Consider the following 27,799-nt stretch of genomic DNA (forward strand, 5'->3'; position numbering starts at 1 on the left):
ATCTCATGGTGGATACTGTATTGTGGTAACCTGTAGATTTATCATGGTTCCACATCTTTTATACTCTTTTCAGTTTACATTCATTCATAAAAACGTGATCAATTTTACTGAAGGTTGTAAATACACCTGTACCTCATGTTTAAATTTATTACATTCATAACAAATAGTTAGTATTATTCTATCTGTCTGATCAAATAGTGTAACGTAACTCTATCATATTCTGGTAACACCTTTATAATTTCAGCCTTATTACCTAGGCGTGAGTTTAAACAATGTTGTGGATATTTTAGCAAGTTTTTTTTAAATATTCATGAATGGACATTATTTTCAATTACGCCATTATTTATGTCTAGCACTAAAGGAGCTATGGTTCTCTACCAATTTGGATTACACAAAAGATGAGAATTTGAATGAGTCAAACTTTAATACTGTTGTCAAAGGAAACCTTTTTTGTTACAAAGGATGTTAAAAAAATGGTATATGAATATCACTCAATGTGATGTACAAGGTGGGCTCTCTCCCTACCGGCGTTAATCAAAGAAAAAGAAAAGTAAAAGAAATGATTAGTTTAAGGTACATTTCAAGGTACATAAAGATTAGATGAATATTCCGGATTCCAATGCGCTGCAACATCGGAAGCAATAACTCTTCATAAAAACATTGTTATATTCGAAATTCTCCAAAATACTTCAATTTATATATAGGCATACTACGTTTATATCTAAAGGATAAAAACTTTAGCTTCTATCATGCTAAAAATTGAATTGAGCGTCAGAACTCAAGAACCGTTCTACGGAACAATGTCAAAGTTGGACGAAACTTACGGAACTGTGTATGGTTCTTTCATGGAATTACACACACGAACGTAGTTCACAACCATTTTGAATCTCTTCCTCGATTTAATGAGTCGAATTGTTAAAAAGGCTATACTATTTCAACAAAGGCTTCAAAACACATTTGACCAGTGCTATTTTCACAATGTGAAACTTCTTCTTATACCTTGACTGCAATGGCCAGCTTTCTTGTATCACAAAATGCAGAAATTTGATTGGCTTTTACGCCATAGAATACAGCCAATCAGATCCCTCGACAGAAAGGCAGTAAATATTATGGCTTTCTGGTTTGATGTTTTCGGTGAAAAATCTCATCAAATCTATGCATTTCAAACTGCTATGATATAAGAAAGGTGGTAGACAAAGTTTGTAATAGCTTGATATTGTGAAGATGGACAGTTCACGTCCCTATAGTATATATACGCTTCATCAAATACGGTAGAAAACCATAATTTCGTTGGTGCTTTAGAACTAATTATTACATTGTGGGTGTAAATAAAAAGTGCTCATTCATGTGGCTGGAGCAATGTACAAGATTCACGTTGAAGTATTTGATCAGACAGATGAAATAATACTAACTATTTGTTATGAATGTAATAAATTTAAACATGAGGTACAGGTGTATTTACAACCTTCAGTAAAATTGATCACGTCTTTATGAATGAATGTAAACTGAAAAGAGTATTAAAGATGTGGAACCATGATAGATCTACAGGTTACCACAATACAGTATTCACAATGAGATCTTTGTTTCTGATCGCTCTTCTTGCTTTTACTTTGGTTTCAGCCAAGCCAAGACAGGTATGTACTTTCCAGACTTTCTCATATCTTGGACGTCGCTTCCATTTCAGAAACGAGCTTGTAATCGTATTTTCTAAAAGTACTAACCAAGATACTCATACGAATTCGTTTATTTCGACACTTATGTTTCAAAAAACCTTAAGCATTCCGACTCAGCACTACATAGACTCATTTCAAACTCCAAGTTCGTAATAGCATGATATTGTGAATATGGAAATCGGGATGAAAGTTCGTATTTGATTGAAAACGATTAATCCTTAAAATATTTCAGGGAAATGACACTATTTCGTTGGGGAACAACACCATCCCGTCATGGAACAGCACCATCACGTCCTGGAACAGCACCATTCCTTCCTGGAACAACACCCTTCTGTTCGGGAACTACTCTCTGCCGTCGTCCAATAAAACTTTCCCACTAACGAATACTACGAGTCCAACTGGAAACCATACATTTATCTTTTGAACTTATAATTTTTGTAACTGTAAATAGTTCCAATAAAATTATTAGTAATGTAAATTTAAAAATAAGTATTTATAATTATTTTGGTTGGGTTTTTCGGGCTGTCCATTCAAGCTTACTTAAGACCGCCTTTTTTTTTAAGGATGTAGGAACAGACACGTGTATGGGACGTAACTCTGCGTTATCTTGCGACATCAATGTAAAATCAGATGCGTCTTAACTTTTGGAACCATCCTCCTTATAGTTGATTGAGGGTTGATTTTGGTTTTGGACATATATAAATAGTATTCATAAATTCTACAACTGTACGAAATCCCCTTTCCATCAAGTTGCAAAAAACTAAAAACATACACGTGGAAGTATTGAAACGCATATGTATTGAGTCTAGCTTTCGAGTAGTCCGAAACATCAGTCTCCTTACCAGCCTCTGATATTCGGCTGGTGAAAAGTAAATAACTCCTTACGCAGTTTTAATTGTCAATTTCGATTAAAAAGATGATGGACTTTCAGACGTGACATATATGGTGTATGGGGATTAAGGGTGATATTACTGAACTATCTTCTTTACGAATTTATCTGGTTTAAGCGGATCCGATTTAAATAAGGTTAAAACCCCCGACAACTTTGGAGTTGTGGAAAATCCTCTCAAAACAGGGCCTAGTTTTTCTGTCTCTCCATCAGCCGACATCTTTCAAAATAGCTTCCAGAAACTGGAAGAGAGGGAATTGTTTCGGTCTAGCTGTAGGGCGGAATATTCGTAGTCTAATGCGAGTACCCTCCCCTGATCTACCAGTTGTTATCAGTGAGATCCGGTTTGGGTTGACGCGAGAACGAGAGAAGAATGAATGGAAGGAGAGGAATCCGACAGCACTTCTGTACTCTGAACTGTCTTCTTGGTCTCATTGAGACGACTGTATTTTTCTTTTTCTGATCCAGATTTAATGTAATTTCACTCGGTTACATATATTTGATGAGGCTTTTCATTTGACGCGGGTTGACGCGGGAACGAGAGAAGAATGAATGGAAGGAGAGGAATCCGACAGCACTGCTGTACTCTGAACTGTTTTCTTTTTCTGATCCATATTTAATGTAATTTCACTCGGTTACATATATTTGATGAGGCTTTTCATTTGACATGCATTTGAAACGGTTACGTTTTAAAACGTGTTCTATGGCGTTTTATCTGTAATTTTAACCCAGTTTAAAGAGTGTTGTAAACTTTTGCGTTCTCTAAACTTTGTTTCACAAATATTTCAAAGCAACTGGTCGCTGACTCAATCAACCACGTTGGTAGGTAGGAATTGCACCTCCTTGACGGTGAAAGCCTCTTTTATGGAATCTTTAGGACTGAGAAAGAACGTTCGTTTGTCAAATCCAGTCACTGGCACGTGCAAATGTGAACAAACGATATCTTACCTTTGTAGTTTAATGTTAGAACATCTTCGCCGATAGTCTTCTTTTCACCATCAACAAATAGAGGGGGCCCGTGGACTTAATTAGATGGATGGGGGCCCATGGACTTAAATGGGTTGGGGCTCTTCCTCCCCCGGGAAAGTTATTTAAACATATGCTCTCCTGCAATAGCCACTTTTCACGGAAGTACCATTTGATTGTATACTAGAGAATACAGTCAATCAGAGCTCTCGACAAATACAAATCAAATTTATCCATTCTATGATGCATGCTCTATAATTCTCATTTAAGGTCCAAAATATTCTATGAAAGAGGCATTTTCCTTAACAAAGGGGTACAATTCATATCTACAAACTTGGTCAATTCAGTCGGCGACCAGTGAGTAAGATTTTTGTATTTGAATATGCTCCTAGAGTCATTTGTGACATATTTCACAATGTAGGGATTAAAATTGATAGGATTGTTTTTTTTAGGAAAAGCATAATATGAGATATAAATCATACGATGACAGGGTCAGATATCATATAAACCCCGAGCCGTGTTTTATCCTATACTAATGAAAGGATTACAACGGATATCCAAGACTCACGATTTGAAAATCGCTTACTGGATGTATTCAACGTTTCATAATACATAACTTGATTTTGTGGATTTATCGGATTATAGAGGGATTTTGATGTATAGCTATGACACCAGTTAAGTCCACTGATAATATACTGTTATTGGCCAGGTTTGAGCGAAATTAAAATTTTACCTTCATTCTAAGACGTTCTATTCCTTTACCTAATTCTGAAGTTTAAGGGAGGGGCATTTTTTAGTACTCCGTACAGAAGCAACAAAAAAGAAACCCCAAACAAATCCACGTTTCAATTCTTGTTCTGCAATTAAGGTATTATTTTACCGTTGTGGGGTAGCACAGTTTGAAACTGAACTTCATCGACACCATTATCTCTGCGTTTCAAATCATTTTTATATTTCGACGCCATTGGTGAGCAATAGACAACATAGTTCCCTACAAGGCCATGCTCTTAAATCAGATCAGATAAGATTGGTGTACAAATCTTACTGAATAAAATTTAGGTAATAAATAAAAGTCGATCTAAATAAGCCCTTTGGATGTTTTCTTAGAGAAATCTTTGAATACGAAGTTCTAATTCAAATACGAATTCATTCCATTTAGATATATTTCAAAGATAAAATAGTAAGGTTTTTCCCAATCTAATGACAGAGACAACAATGTTGAAGCATGCAAACACTACTTTATTGTTAGTTCAATGTTTAAAAGATAAATGTACGGTTTCCAGTTGGTCTGGTATTGTTCCATGATGGACCCGTGTTGTTCCAAGACGGGAATGTGTTGTTCCAAGTCGGGATGGTGTTGTTCCAAGACGGGATGGTGTTGTTCCAAGATGGGATGGTGTTGTTCCAAGACGGGATGGTGCTGTTCCATGACGGGATGGTGCTGTTCCAAGACGGGATGGTGCTATTCCAAGATGGATCGGTGTTGTTCCAAGACGGGATTGTGCTATTCCATGATGGATTGGTATTATTCGGATTGGTGTTGTTCCAAGATGGATCGGTGTTGTTCCAAGACGGGATGGTGCTATTCCAAGATGGATTGGTATTATTCGGATTGGTGTTGTTCCATGATGGATCGGTGTTGTTCCAAGACGGGATGGTGCTATTCCAAGATGGATTGGTATTATTCGGATTGGTGTTGTTCCAAGATGGGATGGTGTTGTTCCATGACGGGGTGGTGCTGTTCCAAGACGGGATTGTGCTATTCCAAGATGGATTGGTATTATTCGGATTGGTGTTGTTCCATGACGGAATAGTGCTATTCCAAGATGGATTGGTGCTGTTCCAGGATGGATAGGTGTTGTTCAGTGATGGTATTGAACTGTTTTCTGTAAATGAAATAATAGCACATGTCTTAATCATATATCCTAAGTATAAATAGCGCCTGGTTCGTTTACGAGGTTTCGTATATTATTTCAAATAGTAAAGTAAGGTAAGACATATGATTCTCACAGGTACTCCCAGGTACTTTTCTACATTAATGATAGGCCTTTATGATTTTCTAATAGGTGTTTGTGTACTACAGCGAGTTACACACGAGTCAAGCAGATTGTCCGACAATAGACATTAGAAATTATACTTACTTCCTAATACTTGATATTCAAGTAAAAATCCAGAGTTAGTAACCGAGCTGTCAGAATGAAACCTGAGAACCATGCCACCTTCTACACCCCTAACTGAAAGGAAAGAAGAAAAATGGACAAGTCTTACAAGATAAAGTAAAAAGATCTTTATTAAGCTTGTTTCAAAAATGTTGACTTTCCACAAAGTGCAAAGTATGCATGCACGCTGTTCCGGTGTAGAGACCAAAATGATTAATCAATCTAAGTAACTTACTTGTATATGAAGTTCCTGGTGATTTGGTTCCACAGAGTTTCTGAGACTGGTGATGAGGGGCTACTATATTAAGGTAATCCCAAACGCAACCGGATGATGATTCAACATCAAAATGTTTCAAAACCAGGTTCACGTTCGCCTTTCCAGCACCAGTATTAATCGCATAATCACAGTTCAGATTATTAGCATATGTATTAGTTAAACCATATCTAGGGCTGGTTATTACACCAGAATCTCCTTTGAATGTCATTAAGCAGGGTCCTGTAAATATAGTGAAATATACATGAATAAAAATATGCCTCAACAATCATCCTAGATCATTCAATGAGATACCAGGAGATGAATAGATTTAATGCTTATAAGAAAGTGACGTAATGGTTAACATCCGCTTTAGCTGAAAACTGAACCAAAAACCAAAAAATCACCAATGCGCTCCTCCTGTAGAGTTGGAGATTTTAACAATTTGTGTCAAATTTTTGGAATCAGGTGGATATCAATGGGATAATCCTCGAGTTCACAATCCAGATATCATAAGTAAAAAACAATCGCTCTACCACTTGAAATCGCCCATAAGACTAATACTAGCTTACTCTTTTCGAAACAATAGATGGTACTTCTCTTTGGAGGAATCCACTTCTATACAACTTTTACTCTCAATTATGCCATACTTTGGACTAGATTTTGATAAACAGAATCATTGCTTCTACGGATTTTAATTTAGACCAAATACGTTGTTAGAAATAATCCCATCGCTCAAAAAAGTTTCACAATTAGTTTTAATTGAAAATAATGCTACCTTTGCGTAACTTATAACGTAACTTTCAAATGACTCAAACAATACAAAAGGAAACATTTACTCACTGTTAGAAACTCTGTAGGTAATTTTGAATCCACGAGATGTAACTGAACCATCAGATTTGAATGACAGAACTAGACGACCTTGCACATTGTTATCTGAAATAATTGAAAAAAGGAGTAGCAAAGGGATTTGTAATAAAATACCGGTTTCAGTTGTACCATTTAATGCTTCAATTATATGATTACTGGAACATTATCGAAACGTTGCAATTGACCAGAAAACTCCATTGATTGACTGTTTCTCGAAAATAGCAACAAACCTACCAAACATTACTTTGTAATAATTGTTAGAAAAAGCATGCTATCATAAGTTACAGTAGCATATTTATGGCGTGAACCCTGTTGTTAAAGGTATTTTGTCCTCTTAATGCTCAAAATTTATCTCAAGCCATCTAAAATCCATTGGTCGCCCGGGAAGGACCTCGCCTCCGAGTTAAACATGTGTATACTTACAAATAAAAGTTCCTCTCTCGGTTCCACACAGTTTTTTGGAATTTGGAGTATTAATACCAATGCTAAGAGAATCATAAGAACAAGAACTTTCCCTTTCTATATCCAGCTGATCAACAGAAATGTAAACAGTGGCACTGTTACCAGTCATTATGGTGAAAGTACAGTCCATTGAATTATCATAATTCCTTCGTCCATAGTTAGAATGAGATGTTATAACACCAGATGTAGCCGAATAACGTTGAGAACATGCTGTAAAATAAGTAATATTTTACTACTTTAATTATAAGCTTGTCATAAATATGTACATGTACAGATAAAATTTTTAAAAAAAAATCGTTATTAATTGTCGCGTAAGTGTTGTTCCTCTAAACTAAACAGTGGCTACTCAAATAATGTCGATGAAAACAAAGATATAAATATTAGATGCAGTTTAAAGACAACAGACATAGATGATAGTACTTACTCGCACGCTGAACTCTCTTTGCCTGAAATATTGAATGAGACATATTACTATGAGATGGTCCAAATTGTCGATAACTGCTGCATGTTTCTGAGTTTAAACATAGCGTTACATCAAATTTAATTGATTAATCAGACATTAAAAGATTGTGAGATTGGGAGAACACCGTTTTATTTTTGCACCAGCTGATGATTGGACAACGTGACAAAACAGAGTATCTTTATTTGATGACAAATTCACCATTGAGAAAGCACAGTCCGGATATCAACTTTGGAAACGATCAATGGTATGGTAACGTCGTCAATTTACATACCTGTCTAGGCTGAGCTGAAACCAAAGTACAAACAAGAAGAGCTATCAGAAACAGAGATCTCATGGTGGATACTGTATTGTGGTAACCTGTAGATTTATCATAGTTCCACATCTTTTATACTCTTTTCAGTTTACATTCATTCATAAAGATCAATTTTACTGAAGGTTGTAAATACACCTGTACCTCATGTTTAAATTTATTACATTCATAACAAATAGTTAGTATTATTTCATCTGTCTGATCAAATAGTGTAACGTGACTCTATTGTATTCTGGTAACACCTTTATAATTTCAGCCTTATTACCTAGGCGTGAGTTTAAACAATATGGCATATGGCCAAACAATATTTAATTTTATTTTTGGATTATATTTTGTACGAAAAATATTCCATTCAGTCGTATCCTCTAAATTATAGATTCTTAAACCAACAACCTTACAGTGTATAATAACGTTTTGATGTACAATATTAACCTTGCGACCAGGTTTAACGTAACAACGAATGATAAATTGAGGAATTGAAGTGTTAGTATGAATAAAACTTAAAAGGACTGTAAATAGGCTTTATAAATTGTATGTGTATTGGGGACACTGTGCATCATTCAATATGCATCATTCCTATTTTCGATAAGCCGTCTGTGATTCCTGCAATTCGACTAAAACTAATCAACTACTCTAATCAAATGTTACATACATACATATGACTTTCTATGTCAGTGCCTGTTCATAATCAGTGGCGTTTCTAGGAAAAATTAGTTGAGAGGGCGAGCATGGGTCACAAAATAGTCCCTAGCTTTAGAGCCATTAGGTGATAATTCTGACGTTAAAGTAATACTATCGAAAAGGTCAATATTAGTATATGTTCATCAGTGAACTTACCTGGTGTCATAAAGTTACAGAATCCCTGGGAAATTGGAAAATAAAAGTTTTTTAGATTTATCGGATTATATAAGGATCCTGTTATGTCATTTATGACACCAGGTATATCTACTGGCTCTTATTCGCCAAGATTAAAATTCTTAAATTATATGTTAATTCTAAGATCCTGTGACTTAGTTCCAGTAAATAATGTCTTCCATCCATTACCGTGATATGTTGCAGGGCTGTAGGGGTGTAATGATATCTGACACAAGTTTTGCAGTTTGGAAAACCCAAACTAAGAAAGTATGAATACAACTAAAAACATTTATTCAAATTATTATAATAGTAACATAAAAGGTGACACATACACATGTTTTGGATTGTATACCAATCTTAAAATATATACCGGGTGTATATGTATATGTTGGGTGTTATAGTAGATACTCTCCTATAGGAGCACTGGCCAGGGTCAAAAGAAGAGAACATACTTTTTTCTAGTTTACAATTAAGTATAGCCTGAAACTTTCGGCAATTTTGGAACATAACAAAGCAACACTATAGCATAACACACATTCTAGACATACACTATTGAATATACAACCTTTAATAACGACAAGTGAAAGTATTATAAGACAATGAAATAAGGAAATATTGCAAGTTTACACTGACCATTATAATATCGGTTTATCAATATCCTCACTATCGGCTGAATCATATTCATAATGTCAAACTATTATGAACTTCGATTAATATCTTGACTGCAATAACCAAGTTTCTTGTGTCACAGACATTTGTCAATGTACATATTTGATTGGATTGTACACTAGCGGATACAGCCAATCAGAGATTCAGACAGAACGTTTGTTAACACTAAGATATAATGTTTTACAGTCTTTCAGTCGATGGCTCTGATTGGCTGTATTCTCTGGTGCACATCCAATCAAATTGCTGAATTCCGTGATGCAAGAAAGTTGGCTATTACAGTCAAGGTATAAGACGAAGTTCTTAATAGCATGACATTGTTAAGTTGAGGCTGATTTTATTCGATACCATAGTTAATCTGATGTATCGTTTTCAGTACACAGAGGGATAAAGGCAAATTTTCAATATGTACAAAAAAAAATTAGACAAAAAAAAACACACAGAAAGTCAGATATGGAATGAATTTGTAAAGTGAAAATTCATAGTTTTATACATAATGTTTAACATATTTAGACTTAATTTTAAATTGGATTTATATATACTATACTACATATATACAATTCTCTATCATAATTTCGCATATTTTCACAACCACATTTCAATAATATTAGTGTCTATTTTAGTCATACACCAAGTCACACAATCCAAAATACTTGATAGCTAATTTACAAGGGCTTTTTTAGAATTGCTCCATACATAATGATACATAAGGTTGTTTTGTTTTCTTAATAATAATATAACGAACAGAATACTGGACACAGAGCTTCCTTGTCGCAATTTACTAAACCATACTTGAAACTTTGGAAATGTAAAATATAAACTACTCCGACACTCTCGCTAATCCAACATTGCTTTGCTGTCCCCGTGTATGTCGGATTAAGCAGAGTATACTGTATTGAACTGTTCAAGGGATTGCAATATGCATTATCATTTTATCAATCTAATATGAAACACGAAACTCCATTACATTCTACAACATCGAATAATATAGTAGAATGAAATGAAATATTGTGTGTATTCGTTGTAATCTACATTATAAAAATACAAATAGCTAAACATTGCTGTGCTAGGAAAGATTGTCCAGGCATTTTTTGTTAAGTACTTAAGATTGGAGGCCTCTAAAATGGTACAAAAACCATTCTGATCGTTTCTACAACAATTATATACTAAGGGAATGCGCATTTGATATCTTAAAATTGACAAGATAGTTTGCCAAGATAATAACCCTTTTTTAATTATTATGAAAACTTTTCCTACTGTCGCGTTCACAAAAATTGATGATGTCTAGCGGTAACTGCCAACTTTTAGCTCTGGGGCTTCACCAGATTTTTGTCTGAAATAATGCACGGGTAAATTGAATGTTTTTTGAATGTCCACATGTTTCAAAGTATATCGTTTTTTTTTTAATTTTCAACATCTCAATGATTTAGCAGGTTAAACGTTTACGAAAGTTCTTCCATAGGTCTCCATAATTTCGGTAATATGGGATGCCGGGCCGGGACACATTTCGGTTTTTGTTGAGGACTCCATTTTCCATTGACACAAGCTGCGCCTTTCGGGCCTTGTAATTTGAAATTGCGATGGCATTCATATTCTAGTCGGTCGCCATGTTTTATTGTTACAATGTATTCTTTAAAGCGAAATTTTCCAACATGACCTTTCTTGTATATTTGACCATTGGTTAAGGTTCCAGGATTTGGACAAAAATCTGAAATGATTCAAGGGAGATGATATGAATTTCAGAGAATCTCCCTATTTGGTGGCTCACGTGATATCGAATTTTCATTCGGATCCTGGAACACTAATGATGGTGGATTTCTAGCCTCGAACAAGATTATAAGAAATTATCATTAATCAATAATATTAAAAATTATTCATCTAGTATACTACTTGGCTCCGTTTCTCAATATATCTTACAGTAAGAATTTATCGTAAGATTGGAATTTTAAATTGAGAGATATTTATGACAAAGATTATAAGATGTCCTTGTGAAGCGGGTCCCTGAATCGGTTTAATTATTCCACATTATTCCATCAATACATTACATACTTACTTTCTTCACAATAGGGTCGGACGCCTTCCCAAGCTCCGAAATTACATGTAAGGTACTTGTTACTCTGATACAGTCTATACCCTTCCATACAGAAATATCTAGCTCTATCACCATGATTCATAGTGAAAAATACACGATGACCATTCTCAATCAATGGTGGAGGACTCTTACAGGGCGCTGAAAATTCAAGTAAATCAAGTAGATTATTGGAAAATCAAGTAAGTACAAATATCTAATCTCTAAATGATGATCCTATTGAATACACCCAGTAGCATCTTGGCACTGTGTATTCCGGGAGATCAGGCTCCAGCCTCCAGGAAGAAACATTTTAACAAGCATTAAATGGGGAAGGTGTCCCACTCATCTAGTTGAGCCACTGTTGAAGGTAATGTTCACTCAATTACTAAATAATGAATTGTAGAATAGTTTGCATATTTAGGTGTTCACCCTGACCATGAGAGAGATTCTCGAGTCAAATACAAGACAAGTTTCAAAAGTTTGGAATCAAAATCTCTTCATGTGGATATCACGATGGTTTATTACTGATATTTACCTGGGAGACAACGTGGTATAAATCTCCAAGTTCCATTATTACAAGTATTAATAGAAGTATCATTGAGTTGTAGTCCCTCTTTACACGTATAGTTTATAGCTGTTCCATGATCCACCCACACCCCCTCTCTACCATTGACTACTGAACCATTTAAAATAGCTGGTACTGCACATTGTCCTAATAATAAATCATAAAATAAATCAGTTTTCTATATGTTCTATATGTTGCTCACGTTAATGCAAAATGAAAAAAGGTGAACAGTATCAGATAGCATTTCTCTGAAAAATTTCTCATACGGTGCTCAGAATTAAGGAAGCAGTTCGAACAGATTCAAGGTATTCATATAATGTTGCGGATTAGTGTTGTGACAAGATATAAAAGGGGACTTCTCATCTGAAAATATTGTGCCTCTCTGAAATTTGAAGAATACCCTTCGAAGAAGGCGATCGAAAAGGGACAAAGATCCTGTTTCACAAAAATTTTACTGAATTAATATTAAATAAGATTTTAAGAAATTAAGTAATCTGATTGGCTTTTAAAGCTGAAATTAAAATAGATTTTAGTTAGTGGTCTATCGGATTACTAGAATACTAAAATCACTCTAAATTAAGTTTTTGTGAAACAGGCCATAATGATAGTAGCATGATATAACGGCCTACTAAACTTTTACAAGTTGGTACTAAATAAAATATTACCCAGACATCTTGGAGGAGGTTGTGACCACTGTCCATTTTCTAAACATTGTGCAAAAAAGGATGTTCCATCGTAAGTTGTTCGGGCATAACACCTAAAAAATACGACAAAGGTATATCTATCTAATAAAGTCACTGAGAGGATTCAAGGGACATAACTGAGGTTGTAACATTCAAATATAACTTGTATAGAGCAAATTGTGTTGCATATAAAAGCACCCTTACAAGCAGTTATGATCAAACCAATAATCCAAATAAAGCAAGACAAAAAAAATTATTCTGTACATATATTTTGTGGCCTTATTATCATCCCCAATCCTCATCATTTCTGCTGGCCTCCACCACATTACACCATTGGACACTGTATTTCGCAGCTTGTCTGGACTCTAACCCTCTTAAGTCACAAAATAGCCATCTATTGTAGACCGAAAATAAATAATAACGAAACGAAATTATATTCTAATTTTGAATGGATTGGGTACAATTAAATGTCTGATGTTACCTGTAGAAGAATATAGCTCCTACACTAGTTCTGTGACCATCAATATACCCATTATAAACAGGCCCTGGTATACCACAATCAATCTCTGTAATTAAATTAAGTTCACTTTTGTCAATAAATCTTCCATAATAGGTAAGAGGAATAAAGGTTTTAGAAGGGATGGCATGTTTCTTCATCAATGCCAACGGTCACGTACATTTATTGGATATAATCCTAATTGCAAATCAATCGTTCAGTCCCAGATACTCATTTTACAAAAATAACTCTTTACAACCCATTTAAAGTATATGCAGGTACAAAACGTACAAAGGATTTAGAAGGATTGGCATGTTTCCTCACCAATGACGCCAGTCACATACAGTTCTTGGATACAACCATGCAAATCTATCGTTCAATCCCAGATACTCATACTCTATATAACCCCTTTAAAATGTAGGTACTAATTTTAGTATACAAACCTTCACATCTGGCTTCCTGTCCACTCCACATTCCACCTGCTTGGCATCTCCTTTCATCAGATCCCACCACTTTATAACCATCATTACAAACAAACTTAATGATTGATCCATACGTTCTACCAGATCCTATCATTGTACCGTGTAGAGGTGGTCCCAGTTCCTGACACTGTATAGCTGAAATATGCCAATATCATTCTTTGACACATCTACATAGTGTTATTTATACTTCGGACAGAAATGTTTAACAAAAGATTATTGAATCTTAAAGGATGAAAATTTAAAAAAAGGATCTGATTCTAATATCGGTACAGTGCCGTGTAGAGGTGGTCCCAGTTCTGGACACGGTATAGCTGAAATATATCCAAATTATTCTCTACACGTTCGTTTCGTGACTGTACACAGATTGTTATAATACATCTTATACGGTTGTTTCTGTGGATGCTTACAAGTATTACAATACAGTGTTTAATATTGAAGGATTCAAGACATAGACATAAAGGGAAGTGGATCGACATCTGATGGACAGGTATTTGCCGATGTTTTGACACTTATTCCGTTGCTTCTATGAATGTTTTACAAGGTCCACAAGAATGGACCCAGTGTTGTATTCCCGCTGTCCTAGATTAGAAAAGCTTCCAGAGGGACCACCATCAAATCTTCGGAACGCCACTGTATGGGCATAAATCAGTTGACAAACGGATTAAACCAATTTCCATTAATTTAAAGTATATGTCAAGGCGTGTCTGAATAATAAAGTTTTATGAATAACAGTTTATTGAAACTATGATAGAGCTGCAATAGATTCTTACGTTCACATGTTGGTAGTATACCAGACCACTCTCCGTTAGATTGACATTCTCTGTAAGCACGGCCCAATAACTCAAACCCCTCATCACAATGGTAGGTGACTCGACTAGGGAATGTGAATTTATAGCCAGGATCTCTCCAACCGTTGTTTATTTCACCAGGCGCTCCACAATTTCTAGCTATAATAATAGATAATGAAAATAATTAAACATGTGTATGTTGATAAATGTTTTGGATGTATTGTACACATGGCGCAGAAGGGAAGACAGACCTATCGGTAGGTAATCTAAGTTTGTTCAATTTTCTATCCTTTTGTTTTAACCAATTTTAAAGCAAATTGCTACCATAGCAATAGAATGGTATGAACAAACAAGATCTCTAAGTGTAGCTGGTCTGTAATTCTATTGTAAATGTTACAGAACTGCATTATTATTTCGAAAAAAACGATAGTGCTTAACTGCTGTTTAAAGTTATCAACACACCTTTGCATGTCATCTTGGGTCCTACCCACTGGCCTTCCCCTGTACACACAGCTCGTGGTGCTCCTTCTCGATAATATCCGAATACACAAGTATAAGTTAAATGTGTGCCAGATTGGAACTGTAGCTGATCAGGTGCGTCATGTGACGCATGCTCTACCTCTGGTGGCCGTCCACATACAACTAAAAACAAGAATTCAGATTTATTTTGGCATAGATGGATTAGATGGCATTTAAATCAACTTGAAAGCTAAAAGATTCCACTAGAAAGCGAAAGCCCTCCAACCTTTCCTCTCAAGCAGAAGAACCTGAAGAGCACAGAGCGAACTGTTCCTCTTCAGGAGATTAAATACATTATAATATTCCATGATGATACAAACCTTTTTCACAACTTGGTGGAGCACCATCCCATTTCCCATCAGGTTGACAAGTTCGTTCAGATCGTCCAACAAGATGAAAACCAGGATAGCACGAATACCGAGCTCTGCCTCCAATCATATTGGGCGGTATAATATCCACTCTACCGTAAGATATCGGCGGTAACAAATCACAACCGGCATCTGAAATAGATGATCATCGAACAGATAAATGTATTCGGATGAAATGATCTGTTGATTCTTAATGTTCATTGCGTCGTTTGCGTGTTTAACATGAGAATATTTACCTAATATAATGTTAACCCTTTATGAATTTGATATACTATGTCCTATAGCATGCGGTAGAAGGTTTTATAACGCTTCATGCTGAGTTGATTTTAAAAGAGATATATTTCACTTACGACTGCAAGTCATGTTTGGTCCGACCCAAACACCACCTCCAACACACCAAGCTCTATCTACAGCATCCTTTCTAGCAGTGAATCCAGCATCACACTCATATAATAACATACTGCCTAGCTGGTGACTCACATCACTTGTTGGTCCATTATGATGGGCGTGGTTAACTTGTGGAGGTGCACCGCATTCTTGTTTTTCTGAAAGCAAATTAGAATACTATACTAAGATAATCCTAAGCGACATTTAGGGATAGAAATCACATTAAGTAACTCATCACAATATTATGGTAAACTACTTAAATTGGTTAAATTGCACAACGTTTCAACAATTTACATTGTCATCATAGAAAAAATCACCTGATGCTGATAATGTAAATCATTAAAGCGTTGTGTAAAATAGAACATTTGAGTAGTATACCATAATATTGTGTTACAAATGTATGATGGAAAAACTTCTCTAAAACTGTTATATGATTTCATGTAGTATAGAATGTTTTATCTGTTTTCGTCCTGTAATTGTTAGCGATGTTATATATTTTTTCTCTCTTCGTGAATCTCTTTGTGAAAAACATTCTATTTTTGCTCTTAAAACCCCCATTTAGATGATTCCATTGTTTGATTTTAAAGTTTTCGCTGAAATTGAAATACTTCCTATTCTCCTAAACGACAATTTATATGTCTGAGAAGCTCCTCAGAAACCTATTGAGACTTTTATCAAGTAGGTTTTAATTTTACAACAAATATTTAAATGAAGGTTTATAGTAATATTTACAGTAAAGAATAATGATATTGTGAGTTGTATTCCCTATAGAAATTATCTCATTGGAAACCAACTGCATGTATACATCACGTTAAAATTACATCGATTTTATGTCCACTTCTATCAAATAACAATTTACAAATACTCGTTTTTTAATAATTACATCATTCCAATTTGAAATCATATTCGCTTTTGAATAAGTTCAAGATGACTGCATTCAGTGTAAAAGAAATCAACAAAACGTAAACTAGCGATGGTGGGCAATCAGAACCGTAGCCAGACATGATTGTTCGGTGTGCAAGTTATAAATCCGCGAAGCAAGAGAGCCATGCATGTTCATCTATATTCAGCTACCTACCTATGACATGTTGTGTAAGGTTACAAGTTGGTGCTCTTGCACTCCAAGATTCGTCACCCTGACAAACTCTTGCAGGAACACCAAATAATGTGTAACCTTCGTCACATTTGTACTTAGCTATGGCACCAAACTGGTTAAATGGTATAACTTCAACGCTTCCATGTAGAATTCTAGCACCTAAATCATTACATCTGATATCTGAAATAAAAACAATGGAGTATTTCCACCAGCGAAACAATGCGATTTTGAATGCATTTTACTTTTGATGAAGGAAGTTGTTGAAGTTACTGTGTGATAAACTGTATGAAAGGATTCCAGATCTGGAATAATAAGTGCAGTCCTATCGGAAACATCGTCTTATTGGATTTAAGAATAAAAAGTAAAACATTGCATACATCCTATTACAAAGCAACATACAATTACTTAATAGGCGAGAGTAAATATTCCAAGTGTTTTCACAATGTCAAACTATTATGAAATTCGTACTTATACCTTAACTGCAATTGACACCTTTCTTGTATCAAGGAAGTTTGTTAATGAATTGATGCAATGCTGTATTCCGTAATACAAGATTAGTGGCTATTGCAGTCAAGGTGTAAGTACGAAGATGCCCTATATGCAGTCCAACGGCTTTGCGGTCCAACGGATCTTTCCCATTATTTTACCAAAATAACAAACAGGGATATTGGTATAATAATATTGCGATAATGTAATACGACAACTGGCTGAATAAATTCATCAACTCTGTCTGACTATTTCTTTAATTGATTTGACTGGAGCAACTAACAACCCAATCAAACCACACTTGATGTACTCATCGCTTTCCGGATTTATTTCCCGTTAACATATTCCTCCGACCTTACCATCGGAAGTATTCTAACATTGATCTAAAGAAAAACATGTTAGATTTCACAGCTATTGAAAATGTTTAAAGGTTAATTGCATACGAGATTCCTTGACATGTTTTATTGGTATGAATATGATAAAGGCATTTATTTCGGATGAAATGAGTTTGGTCAATAAAGCTATGATTAAACATGCCCTACACAGTGGCGGCTGACTTAGAGGGCGGAAGCGCATAGGTAAAAGCTTTCTATGAAGGGACTGAGGAAGTTCTCCCAGAGAAATATTTTGGAAAATTAAATTGATTCAGTGCATTTTGACACATAATTGGGGCAAAAATGTATAAAGAATCAAAATTTTGAAATTTCTCATAAATGAAGTGGGGGTACAAAACAAACTATATAGGGGAGAGGGAGGGCACCAGCATCAACACCAGTTGGCAGTAATTTTCATCCGCCTTTGTCTTTGATGCAATTGCACAGTGATTACATAAAACCAAATTTCATTTATATTTTCATTAACTGTTATTATCGCCCGTTAAGGTACATGAATCCATGCGAAACAAACTGACTTCACAACATGAATTGAAAGCATCTTCCGAAGGACTTAATTATGATAACTAAGAGAAGTAACTCATACAGAAAAATTAATCTTTGTTTTGAAAGTATAGGTCACTTTGAATAATTTCCCTTGATACCTCACTCTATTCCAGGCCATAATTATCGGACCAATCATATTTCTGGTTTATGTCCCCTCTAATTCTAATATTTGGACAGCTACAAACTGGTAAAGATATGAATTATGATGGTCGTCCCAATGAATTCAAATTGAATGTAGGGGGCCTACAACACTATGATCTAGATGCCAAAAACAAAAGTTCAAAGGAACCTGAATTGTGAATAATGAAAAGACATAGAGGCTTAGATATTATACTTTATTCATACACTTTATAAGTACTAGCAGACGAAGATTGTAAAGAGTTTTTCTATACGTCTGTGCAAATCGATGCTATAAATGTCCCCGATTCACATAAAAAATTTAGAAAACCTCTGTACAATCACTTTAAGATTTGGAAGGTGACATTCTTACGCATGCACTATGTCTCACTATGTGTTGTAATTCTGACTCTGCTGTATTAGAACTCTCAATCCATAGATCAGTCTAATTCTCGTATTAGTTCCACCATTATTCTATTAGGAAGTTATAAAGAGGGTTAATAAGTTGCGACATTATCAAATATTATAGTAGCCTGTTGTCTCAAGGACGACGGTGAGTCACCTCCTCCCAAGGGCTCTCCACATCAGCTGGACGTAATAAGGAAATGAGTTAAAGACAGTTGGACATGATTTCAGTAATTGAGAGTCTGTCGAATGCAATCATTGACATTACTGTCGTCTAGCTTACTACATAATTTCATTAAAATCTCTCTATGTGCTCTCAATATTAATCTGTTCAACCAAGAATGTAAAATAAATTATTCCAATATTTCATTTCACCCCTCTAATTTAACCAGTGAAGATGTCGCAATGTCTGTATATTATTGGTAATGTATTAATAATTATTGTTCATGATTTCTTGAAAGGTTGGCGTAATGAACATTGGGACACGATTCTCTATGTTGTATGACCAAGTATTGATGGATTGTGGCTGTGACATCCTAATCTCTGTAAGTAACCCGGAAATGTACAGAATACAAAATATCACAATAGCGTTTTTACATAATGGGTTTCACATGGTGGATGTGGATTCTACTCTTGAATGGCGCAAATCAAATGATTTTGAATCAGTCATCTTCACTCATAATTCCAGTCAACCCAGTTATTAATGGGCATGGAAAGATCAATGCCAATCCCACGTGACTGCCCAGTACCAGCTGGCAGAAAGGATCCTTGTGAGTTGTTATCCTTGTAAAATATAGTTGTTTGTTTCTTTCTTTTCTTTCAATTCATTATTAGATGTCCACGTAAGACATGGCTTAGAATGTATCAGAACTTAATGTAAATTGTCCCTAGGGATACTTTTACTAATAAATTGCTGAAAATATTATTGATATATTAAATGCATTGTTTAGATCTTAGGTTTAGCTACGTCATAAAGTGCTTCGTTTAAATGGAATCGCAGGAACCACAGACGTCTGATTGAAAACTGGAATGGTGCAAATCAATGCTATCAATGTTAACGATACACATAAAAAGTTTTTAAAAAAAGCACTTAACGATCCCTTTAAGTCTGTACATTGTATGATAAGAAGGGTTTGAGAACCTGGCTATACGAGTATATTGTATTTGATATTGAATTATACAATAATAATAGCAAGCAGTAGATCAACATTCCGGAGAGATCTTCACCAGTATTTCAATACCATCGATTTATTCAGGGCGTCCAATTACAAACTAACAAAATCGTTTTCCCCAATCACAAAACAGAGCAATATTTTGTTATTTTTGAACGGTTAATACGTCAATCCATTGCTAATCGACATTAAAAATTGACAGTCTTTCCCAACTCGTTTAGATATTAAATCTATGCTTCTGTCCGACGTCGTTGATTTATGAATCCTTGGGAACAGCAGATACTGTTCTAGTTGATAGAATTGTAAAGAAGTTCGCAGTCAGATTCTCTTCTATTTTCATTTTAAATGTGTCAAATCCATGTGGACTTGGAGAAATCACTCAATTTAAAGGAAAGTGGTTTATTACATTGGAATATTAGAAATTAAGGTTTTTCTTATAAATTAATGTTTACAACTCTTGAATAATTTATTGACATGATTTACTCTTTCTATTTTCTATTGAACCAACTGGGAAATCGTATAAAAATAATTATACACCAATCGTAATTTCAGGTTAAACAAAGTAGATCCCAGTCGACCCAGCTGTAAGATTTTATCCTTGTCTTTATCCTTTTCCTTTCTGTCTTTCTTTCTTACTCATTGACTTCTTATAATACAAGTAGTACATCCCAACCCGGGATCGGCCCTCACTTATTAACTTCATATCACTGCGTTCTTAAATGTCTGGTGCTGTTTGCCACCCCCACCCCCTTCCGGCCTAATGAGGGTTATTCCGTCCCCCCATTCCCCAATCCCCAATGTTAAAACATCTTATTGTTGAGTTTTAAATGCCTGGTTCGATAGTACAACTCAATTATTCTCACAGTTTGGATGCGTTGGAGTATGGGATCAGCAGAGTTGTAAACATTGATAAACGGTAGATCGGCAATGGAATCGAATCAATCCCATTAATTGGTTGGTACGAAACATTTAGGAGAAAAAAAACCTTATACCTCAAAGAAAAGTCTAATTTCAGTGAGTCTATCATTATATGTTCTGTTGAAGACATTCAAAGAATTTATTCCTGTTAATTTGATTGTTTTCTGTTTGTGTTTTTAGCAGTTGGATAGATTTTTAAAAGAAATCGACTTGGGCCGATACAGACAAATGTCTGGATAATCACTTATCAATCTAACTCATCAAGAGTCTGGGTGATAAAATATAATCTCCTTTTATCGCCGTTGAATTGGAATGGTATATTACATTAAAGAACCTCTATTCTTGAAACTTGCCTATAGAAGTACGAGTTGAAAGATAGGGATTTAAGGTTGTAACATTGCGGTTTACGAAATCACAGGCACAGGCGTTATCTCTACTGAGAGAGTATTGATTATTCAGTTAATTTGAATAATATAATTTGAATATATGAAACAAAATCTTTAATCTTCAGAATTTGAAATATGTAAAAAGAATACTGGTTCCTACATGAACTTTAGGGTCATTGTTAACGTATTGAGGGGACCGATTCTCGAGGTGATCTTAATGGTACTATTTCGATCTCATATCGGTCAGAGATACCGACATTGAACTCCTCTAGAATTTCAAATGTTGTCTTAGCTGATGCAAATCAAGGAGAGTGAGGTAATGTCATATAGGCAATATTTCGGTCCAAGGATGTTTAAGTATTTTAAAAGGGACAAGATCGCCATCCCTTTGACCAATCGTACCCTGATCGATTTAGCCTTATGCAATTTCCATGCAATTTAAGTACTTCTGAAGGCTATTGGCATACAAACTAGACCCAAATCAACCCCTGGAAATGCCGATTGTTCCTATTTAAGAACATCAAGGGATACAGGAACGTTAATTCCTATTCATTTCCCGTATACTAGCCTCTCTGATCATCGATACCGACATGGGGAGAGGGGAAAATCATCTCGATCTATAAAGGGTATGTGATATGATATTTATGAAAACCTTTTCCCAATCTGGCAGATCATAGTGTGAAATAATCATTGATGGTTACTTTGACGAGATATAAATCACTCATTCATTTAGTTCAATGATTTTTATGTAGCTGCAATCTTCAATAATATTTATTTTGTCTTACTCAACCACCCGTGTGACATTTCTTGAAGGAAACAAAATATTCTCTCCAAGATTTGACAACCTAACTAATATCACCGAGCTTTGTAGAACCATAAGATAAAGATCAAGAAGAAAGACAAAACATGTTATTTTTAATCCTCGAATAGCTGACAACCAACTTGCCTTCAGATCAAAGTGGCACGTTTTCCATCCCTTTGACCGATTGCACCGTAAGCTAATCAGTAATAGTGTCCACAGCTCCCCGTCGAAATTTCAAATCTATGTGTGTCAAGAATTATCCGCGTTTGAAAGTGAAAATGACTTCTCTTGATACTCCACCATATATAGAAATGACTTTTATCGAGAAAAACACAAAAAAATTATTTGTACGCGTATGTGGTAAAAATCGTATTTATTATATATTAAGAGATTATGCGATTTTCGTGCAATACTAGTTCTTCTTGAAGACTATTTACAGATATTCAAAACTTAAATCAACCCCCGAAAATGGCGAACCATGGTCTTCGGTCATTGGTCATTAATAGTGCATTATTTCCAGATTCGGTACAGGATTTGGAACACCTGACAATTGATGTGTAACAACCCTGATAACATTTAGAAGTATTTTTTACCAGTATAACTAGGATCAGCACCTCGTCTTATAACTACATTAGAACTAGTCAAGCAGGCGACAGGCAGAAAAACACGAAGTGGAGGAAGGAATGATTTTATTGCTGAGTCGTTTGTTTTAAGAGTTAGTATGGCTGTAATAATAATGTTATAAAGTCTCTAGAGAGCGATATTCTCAGTTTATGTTTTATCTGAGAATGCGAAAAGAAACAATACGAACTATTCGTATTCTTTCACAATTGTAATAGTTTTGGGATCAAAACATGTCTTCAGTAGGAGTTAAAGCCCAAACTCCTTTTGTCCGTATTTCTACAAGCGTAGTAGGCTACGTATCGGTAAACGTGAAAAAAGCCATTAATCTTTTTTTTAGTTAAAACAACTTCATTTATTCACAATCTGTTTTGCGAAGTCTACGCATAACACGGACTGATATAAAATCGAGCATTTTTTGCGCTCAAGGACGATGTACTGATCAGGATACTCCAATAAAAGATGTTTCCTGAGAGTCACTAGCTGGATTATGCAGGCTTGACGCATGGTTAATTACTTGCATTGTAGTTGGTATAGATCGCCAACAGGAATACTTATGCGTATACGCCTACGCGTAGCGGACAAAAGAAGTCTGGGCCTAGTCTCATTGCCTGCTGATGATCGCATGTACCGTTAAGAGTATTTTTGATTTTTTTTTTCATATTTATTGATCGTCCTTGCATGTGAGTTGAATCACACTTGTAATATTTATAATGCAGGTACGTTCTGGAATATTTTATGAATTATAAATGGTTACATTCTGGAATTCTCGGCAGTTTCTGTAAAGCAGAATCGGATATAAATTAGAAGAATCGTGTCCTCATGGCCGATACTTTGGACTATCTGGACATAGTACCAGTAAATTGACGCCATTACACACCATGATATGCTACAGAGTGCCAACTTGTCTACCGCGGAAGTTCTGGTAGCGCTCTGCAACATATCACGATAATGAATGGTAGCCATTCATTACGGAGATAGATTCGGTTTTACGGAAACTGTCAAGGATTGCCGAATGGCAGAGCGCTTTAAAAAATTCACGGTGAACCGTCTGTCATAATTATGGACCCATTTAAAATAATGAATTATGTAGAATACTCCTTACTTGGATTAATACAGCTTAGACCACAGACACCATCACATAGACATTTCTTCTTGGCACTGACACAATCTTGGTTGGTGATACATCTTTTACTACATCTTCTTTTACCAACATTTTCTCTTCTCGTACACTGTTCATTACATACTGAAATTATAGAATCAGAGTAGAGGTCATAAGTTATTGCCATGAAAGTTTAAGAGAACCGTCTTTAGACCCTAACTATAGTGGCTACAACATAAAAAAATATAATGAAGTCCGAACGAAACTTTGGTCTAATTTTAGTTAGATTGATATAAATATATATATTGCTGTTTAATAAAGTTTTATAAAATAAAGATATTTTCATGTTAAAATGGTTTGTTTTTATATGAAGAGTGAATCAAGATCAGAATTCTTGAATACTTAAAGAGGTTGCACAAAGGTTTTCTAGGGGTTTTTTTTTAAAGTGTATGGGTTTATTCATAGATTCCACTTGCATCGTTCAAATTTTCATACAGATTTTCACGGTTCCTGTAATTACAGAAATACTTTACCGTTTATGACATCACTAGCACAAAAGCTCATGTTTATAATTAAGGGCTTTTGCGATAGCTGTATCAAAAACGCCTAGGTTTAGCGGAATTGCAAGAACAACTAACGTCTGACTGAAAATTGAAATGGTGCCAATCGAAGCTATACTGTGTCCCTGATACACATAAACAATTTAGAAAAAATTTTTACAAGAAAGGACCAGATTATCTTGAACACTTTTTGAGTATTCGTGAAAATACAAGCAAACTTCTCTACATTCTAAAATATATTGGATGTAGTTTATTTATGACGCTAATTTTTAATATTTAATTATGAAATTCCCTTTAAAATGTATGAAAAAAGGCATTGCTGATATATCTAATGAACCATTTTATCTTCTTAAAACATCGCCTGTATGTATCTTTTCTAGACGGCTGGGAAGATGTCCTCGTTGAGAGTTGTACAATGTCTTTAATTTGTAGCTTTGTCTCTTGCTGAACCAAGTGTTGGAGTATTACATCCTTTTACTGTGTCTTCAATGAATTTTTTATGTGTCTGATACACATAATTAGTTTTCCGACGAATCTTATTGAATCACGAGAATTTTTTTCTTCCTCGAGCATAAAATATTTTCTTTGTTCAACACCTACAAGGTGTTAATTGGCTTGTGCTTGAGAACAAATCCTATAAAATGACATAATTTTTACACTTTCTCAAGTCTTCATTAAGAAATGGCCTGGGAAACTTTTGGGAGCCAAATACAGATAATTTACGATATTGCAACATCTTAACATTCAGTACTCGAATATATGAAAGAGATAATATTTGGATATGGTACAATACATAAACTCTCTACCAAAAACCTTTTTTAAAATAAAACAATACTTGAATACATTCAATGGGAGAGATCTACTTTGGTCTCCAAGAGAATAAGAATAATTCTATTCAAGAGTTAAAATGAGTGACCCTATTTAGCGAAGTAAGAAAAAGCATCTCCACATTCACCATGCTAACACTATCTTCACAATGGTTAAACTATTACGTCCTTTGTTTTATACCTTGACTACAATAACTTATATCACGAGCCGCAGCGATTTATGTGGATTGTACACCAGCAAATACAGCCAATCAGAGCCAGAAAGGCTGTATACATTATGGCTTTGTGTTCACAGACTTCGGGGCCTCGGATTGGCTGTATTCGCTAGCGTACAGTCCAATCAAATCGCTTCTTTTACATTCTTTCATGATACAAGGAAGGTGACTATTGCAGTCAAGAAGTACAAAGTTCTTGATACCTTTGCGAAGATGTTGTAACCTCTATAATAATATGATATCGTTGTATTTCAAGTTATTAAACATAAACTTAGCAAAGCATTTGTGGTTGTTTCTACGAAGGAATAAAGTAGGAAAATGTTTTCAATATTTTCCCATGTAGTCATTAACTACAATAGGAATATAAAACAGTATAAATAATGTAGTGGCTATTAATTCTGACACGTTTTCTATCAAACTCTTTAATATTACTTTATCATAATCATAACTATTAACTTTCATTCATATAATTCTGAACGTGCCTGATTGACTCTTATCATGCCAACGACGTGATTTCCTTCCATTTCTCCTCATTTATTGTTTATGAATGATGAATCAACTTTTAAAAGAGCTAAAGAACCTTAATATGCCAATTTTCCAGATTATTTTATTATAAATGGTACTATAATTGACTATATGAAAGCTTTTTTGTATCCGCTATTACAAACTATGGTTATATTTGTCATAAAAGCAGAAATTAAAAATAGTATAGGCTGAATGAAAATTCAACCCATGTTACCCATCTTGTTATAGAGTTTCTAAGCACTTATATACCCGTATATATTAAAGCAGCCAGTTGTTACTACTGGACTGTACAACAAATTGGTAAGGGTCTTTGATTCCATTCCCGAGACACTGTTATTTTCTGTAGTACCAGCAACTAGCACAGCTGATACCTGAAAATTACAAATAAAGTAACTATTTCAAACTCTTAATACCTTTACTGAACGGATGATATTGAGTTTTGAGTTGATCTCCCGTCTAGACTCCAGAATAACTTGTCGATCGTAAGGTTGCGTTGATCTGTGTGTTTCTTAAGAAGGGAGACTGGGGTAAATAATGTATAGAAGTCCAAGGGTTAGTAACCAGTAGTGTAATACTATATATATATTTAAGTTAGCAAAGCTTATCATCAGCAGGAAGTGTCTTCTAAGATATGTGCTTTCGATCACCAGAACGTATATGAATATGAAGGTTATTGTCAAACCTTCTTGAACAGTATCCCCAGAGGACCAACGTTTTTACTGTTAATTTCTAACTGTGTTAACGGTATCATAACAAAATTAAAAGAAAAAAGAAATGATAGCATCTCATATTAGTAATTTCATGAAGCATAAGCGACATTAATTTTTGATAGAAATTTCACTTTCAGGATATCAATAGAATAATCAGCTTCAAAGGAATTTAATGAAGCAAGGTTAACTTAATTAGAGAGCTAATGGCTCTAGTGTACTTGTTTTAAAGTCGCTTGGTGGAATTTTAGGAGGAAGAAAATGGATTGTTGGTTTCTTGCTAATGCTTGGAATCTGAAATTTGATATCAGTACAATATAGTTAACTGCTGAAACCTCTGTATTATTATTTGGCACTGAATGATATCTCTATTGAAATTTTCCACACTGTTTTTGTTTCCATACCTTTATGATAAAACCTAGTCAAATTCTTCTCCAACTGAGTTATTTTTACAACAGTGTCCATTTCTAATAACATATCGAACGTTACTTATGTGTGTGTAGCAAATTGTACTGTTGAAATCCCGAGGTCGAAAATAGCCTAACCAAATACGGAAGACAATCCATAGTATGCTACCTTTCGATTAAAAAATTACCATATTCTTGTTATATTGAAATATAATATATGAGTATTGTTTTAAATATGAAATGTTATCTCACATAATATAATTTATTGCTAAAAGTGAAAAAAGTTCTACATTCGACAAAAAAAACGCTAACATATTCTAAATTGCACATAATATGAATAAAAATATTAAACGGCTCAGGTTATGAAGGTGTCCACACACCATCGTAACGATCACCACTTATATACGGTTGCGAATAAGAACAGCGGTCATTAGTTTCGAACGCAACGGAATTGTGAGTTGCGTTCGGAACTCCTGACCACTTTTATTATTTGAAAATATACACAACTAGTATAGTAACCGTTATGTTGTGAGGGCACCTTAACGGCTTTTTGTTTTACATTTTTCTAAATAAAAAGTACACCGCGACTC

General features: G+C 34.8%; 3 protein-coding genes across 3 annotated transcripts; 1 reads left to right on the forward strand and 2 right to left on the reverse strand.

Annotated features, from left to right (window-relative positions):
• Nucleotides 1-4,879: 4,879 nt before the first annotated feature.
• Nucleotides 4,880-5,383, forward strand: LOTGIDRAFT_141097 (hypothetical protein; the record flags this gene model as incomplete). Its single annotated transcript, XM_009050823.1, has 1 exon — nucleotides 4,880-5,383. The coding sequence occupies one exon, from the start codon at nucleotides 4,880-4,882 to the stop codon at nucleotides 5,381-5,383; it is 504 nt and encodes a 167-aa protein (XP_009049071.1).
• Nucleotides 5,384-5,922: 539 nt separating this feature from the next.
• Nucleotides 5,923-8,117, reverse strand: LOTGIDRAFT_173347 (hypothetical protein; the record flags this gene model as incomplete). The annotated part of the gene is made up of 5 exons (XM_009050824.1): nucleotides 5,923-6,183; nucleotides 6,784-6,876; nucleotides 7,234-7,482; nucleotides 7,697-7,718; nucleotides 8,007-8,117. Coding segments are annotated over 5 exons (736 nt in total), but the record flags the coding sequence as incomplete, so codon positions are not given.
• Nucleotides 8,118-11,008: 2,891 nt separating this feature from the next.
• Nucleotides 11,009-24,155, reverse strand: LOTGIDRAFT_225988 (hypothetical protein; the record flags this gene model as incomplete). The annotated part of the gene is made up of 10 exons (XM_009050825.1): nucleotides 11,009-11,274; nucleotides 11,620-11,796; nucleotides 12,173-12,349; nucleotides 12,868-12,959; nucleotides 13,367-13,451; nucleotides 13,825-13,998; nucleotides 14,634-14,810; nucleotides 15,114-15,293; nucleotides 15,491-15,670; nucleotides 23,972-24,155. The coding sequence occupies 10 exons, from the start codon at nucleotides 24,153-24,155 to the stop codon at nucleotides 11,009-11,011; spliced, it is 1,692 nt and encodes a 563-aa protein (XP_009049073.1).
• Between the last annotated feature and the right edge of the window lie 3,644 nt (nucleotides 24,156-27,799).

This window comes from Lottia gigantea (genome assembly GCF_000327385.1).
Source record: "Lottia gigantea unplaced genomic scaffold LOTGIsca_156, whole genome shotgun sequence".
Taxonomy (NCBI): domain Eukaryota; kingdom Metazoa; phylum Mollusca; class Gastropoda; family Lottiidae; genus Lottia; species Lottia gigantea.